This window comes from Frankliniella occidentalis, unplaced genomic scaffold (assembly GCF_000697945.3).
Source record: "Frankliniella occidentalis isolate FOCC.00 unplaced genomic scaffold, Focc_3.1 Scaffold48, whole genome shotgun sequence".
Classification (NCBI taxonomy): domain Eukaryota; kingdom Metazoa; phylum Arthropoda; class Insecta; order Thysanoptera; family Thripidae; genus Frankliniella; species Frankliniella occidentalis.
Window position 1 is genome coordinate 1,102,899 of NW_026267178.1, and position 3,721 is coordinate 1,106,619.

General features: G+C 52.4%; 1 protein-coding gene across 3 annotated transcripts in view; it reads right to left on the reverse strand.

The window, feature by feature from the left end:
• Window positions 1-3,721, reverse strand: part of LOC127749349 (autophagy-related protein 16-1-like) — a 21,430-nt gene that overhangs the window by 11,016 nt on the left and 6,693 nt on the right. For all 3 annotated transcript variants that reach the window (XM_052267242.1, XM_052267243.1, XM_052267244.1), the window contains exon 3: window positions 1,994-2,078. In XM_052267242.1, the coding sequence (XP_052123202.1) occupies window positions 1,994-2,078 (85 nt within the window). The remainder of the gene's footprint in view (window positions 1-1,993; window positions 2,079-3,721) is intronic.

Sequence of the window (3,721 nt, forward strand, 5' to 3'; positions counted from 1 at the left end):
GAGGGAGAGAGAGGGAGAGAGAGGGATGGAGGGAGGGAGAGAGAGAGACCAAGAGGAAGGAGGGGGGTGGGGGAGACGGAGAGAGGAGGAATGTAGAGAGAGGGAAGGAGGGAGAGAGAGGGGGGGGGGGCAGACAGTTTCTGCAGCTCAGAGTGAAAATAAATTACACCCCTACGTTCATTATGTGGGTAAACAGGCCGCCATAGCACAGCGGTACAGTGTGCTCCCGTAGTCCCTGGGGACCGTCCGTAACCGCGTTTGTGGCCGAGCGCTCTGCAGCCAAATGAGACCCCCGGCACAATCGTCACAGCGGCGCCGGCTGCTTGGTGGACTGGCTGGTCGGGCGCCCGCAGACGGGCGAGTAGGCAACCCGCCGGCCAGTGGTACGCGGCGGGCTGGCCTACCTTCTGGCGTTCCACGACATGCGAGGAGCTGCGGAGGTGGCGGAAGTCTCGGCGCTCCGTTTCGCTCGACGAGTGAAAAGCTCCTTTTCCTCTCCGTCGCCGTGGTCGCCTCCCGCGCTCACCGATCAAGGAGCTCCGCGCTCAAAGGCCCGTGTACCTCTAATGGAGGGCAGCCGGGACCCGCCTAACGAGCCGCGCCACGTCCGAGGGGGAGGAGCAGCAGCAGCGGGCGGCCAAAAGGTGGATCCTTCCGCTCGCACGCAGCCTCGCTCGGGGGGTCACACATAACGAGCATAAGTCTCCCTATCTGCCTCTCCCTCTCTCGCGCCAGCCGCCCAGGCATGGGCGGGGTGCGGGGGCGTGTGGGGGAGGCTATAAGCGCAGCTAGTCGCCGCTCCCGCTGCAACGCTGCAAAAGTTTTAATTTACCCGCGGCCCCGCCTTGGACCATGCGGGTCGCGTTTAAATAGCCCTGCCCCTCTCCCCCTCACAGCTCTGCTTCCCTCTCCCCTCTCTCGCTCTCCTTTACCCGCACGCAGCCGAAGGGACCAAAGGCGGGCGCATTATGTATAGGCCAAACCCCCCGCGAGTGTGGCGCGGCGCTGCACCAGCAGGTGAACGTTCAGACTACTCTCGCGTGCAAGCCGAGCACGCCCGCTCCTTTTTAAAAATGTATTCTGATATCGGCGCCACGCCACGCCACGCCCGAATAGCAGCGTACTCGCGCGTGGAGAGAGGCGTCCATAGAAGGAGCCCCCTCCCCTCCTTTCTCTCTCTCTTCTCGCGCGACCCTCAAAGTTTGTTAGCGGCTCATTCATGCTTGATGTGTTTCGCGAAGGCAGACCAGCCAGACTCTCTCCCTCCCCCACTCTCCCTCCGCAGCCCAGCCCGGCCCGGCCGCGGCGGAGCACTGCCACCGCCGAAGCAAGAAGACCCGGAGACACAACACAGACCCCGCACACAATCCGTGCTAGTTCTATCAGTCTCAATAGGGTCGCTGGTCCTTTTATACGCATGGGGCGGGAGGAGCGTGGAGCGTCCCGGAGGGCGGCGAGGATGGGAGGGGAAGGCGGGAAATCGACGTGGCTAGCTCGCAAGGAACTTGTCACGCCCAGTAATTGACAGAGTTTGCCTCGAGCTCCGCGAGTCTTGCACCACTTCCTCGGCGGTGCTCGTTAAAAGACAAAATGTTATTTTTTTCCTCCATACACTTTCCTCCTCTAACATTTTCGTCATTATTTGCCCAGAGTATGGTTTTGCTTTCAATACAATACACGCTCCAAATGGGTAAGGACAATTTTTCACCCTACAGGGTAAGCGCATCTTTAAAACATGCAAATTTGTATCTAGAAAGTTATACATTTTGTACGTAAGCTAAGTACAAACAACTTTTATTGTATCTAGTTAAGAGACAAATTTGCATCTATTTGAGATGTGCTTAAGAACGCATCCCCGCTGGGTGCAAAATTGCCCTTTCCAATTTTGGAGTCCAGACCTAAACCTAACCCGCTTCGCTGCAATGCCACAATTCGAAGCTATCAAAATTCACAGAATATGTTGAAGTCATTAGTTTTTGAAGAATTGACTTACGTGAACGAGCAAACAATGGTGTTCATCCGGAGGTCCAGCATCTTTAAAGAGTCATCCCGAACGCAGCTCAGAAGGTATTTTCCATCTGTAATAAAAAAAAGAAGACACAATGCGTTACGAAAGGGAAAAATGCATATGACAGACATGTCGGCTTGGCTGCCCGAGATGAAGCGGCATGGCATACCAAAACCATCCTAAGCAACTGTTTTCCATTGATTAAAAAATATTCACTGGGGCTGGTCGTGGTCTTGTGATTCACAACGTTTTCGCTTGTCGTAAAAACCATACACAATGACAATAAACTGATATGATATGATTACATATAAATAATGCAATTAATATTAAGGAGAATAGTTTATAAAATTATTATAGGACCTCTGAAGGACTGTGTAAAGTGCCATTGTACGTTATGTACCGTTGACAAGTTATTTTAGAAAAGGCAAATAAGAATATCAAGGAAACAAAAAGAAAAAACTATGCGCATTTTCAAAATACTTCACACCGGGAAAGTGAATAAGCGAAATTTAGCCCTAGGTCAAAAGTTTTTTTATGGATCGGAAAAACGATTTTTCTCAGAGTATCATCTCTACGGGTTCTGCTGATCTGCTCTCGAACAAGTTGAGCACTGCAAGCGCCGCGGTGACTGCGGCTCTCGGAATCCGTCCGCCAATAGCAATCAATTAATGGTATTTGAATAATCCGGCCCCTTCCCCTCCCCCTTTGCTGGAACGGGGAAATAACGCTGCACGATGTGGTGAGCCAATCATAGCGGCTCTAGCGGCTCTCAGCGCGGAGCCTCGCTGGCGTGGAGTATGGCGGCGAGGCGTGCGGAGTATCGCCGCAGCATCCTTTGCGCGAAGGACCGCCGCCAGGGCGCGCCAGCAGGCCTGACTCGAGGGCAGGCAGAGAGTACTCCCGCTGCCCGTCTCTAGGAAAAGGGCGCTAACATTTGAAGGCGTCTCCTCAAACGACTGCCAGCTTTCATGTGTATGAGCACTCACAGCTAGTGAGACGGGCGAAGGAGATATAACACACTACGGTTTCTGCAACTGTTAAAAAACGGCTTGCTTTTGTTAAATGATAAGTAGACCAATTGAAATAATGTAACCGTAAAATGCCCTACTTTTTAGCCACCGAAGAAAAGGAAAGAATGATCGAAGAGTACGTAGGGCGCTGAAACGTTGCGGCCCAAAAGAGATTGGAGGGGTTGTAGGACGTGCGACGTGCGGGATGATCCACATCAGTGCGGAAACAATACTCGGAGTAAACAATGGGCGCTGGGGCCGCTGCGCGCCCGGGGCGGTCTGTGAGTGGGCCAGATGCATTCCCGACTGCATACCACTACACCGGCTGTAAAAAATGGAAAGAAAAAGAAATGCCTGACTCACCGCAATATTTAAGACGGGATCGCACTAGAAGGAGATTCGGAAGAAAAGGGTGAGAAAGGAGGACCTGCATCAGTTTTTAATTTTAAAGAAGACTAGGGAGGGACTAGTAGTTGTTTTTGAGAGTAAGTCGACAGCAAATGACGATAGCCAGGCGAGACATGTGATAGACGTAATTACACAAACAAGTATTAGATGTGCCATTCTCGCCACGAAGAAGATAAATGGACGGGCAGAAGCAGAAGGCTACTTCAATCCGCGATGCACTAGTCGCATCAGCATTCCGACCCCACAGTACAAAAAGATTTTAATGGCAATGTAATTGCTGCAGCAGCGAACTCCC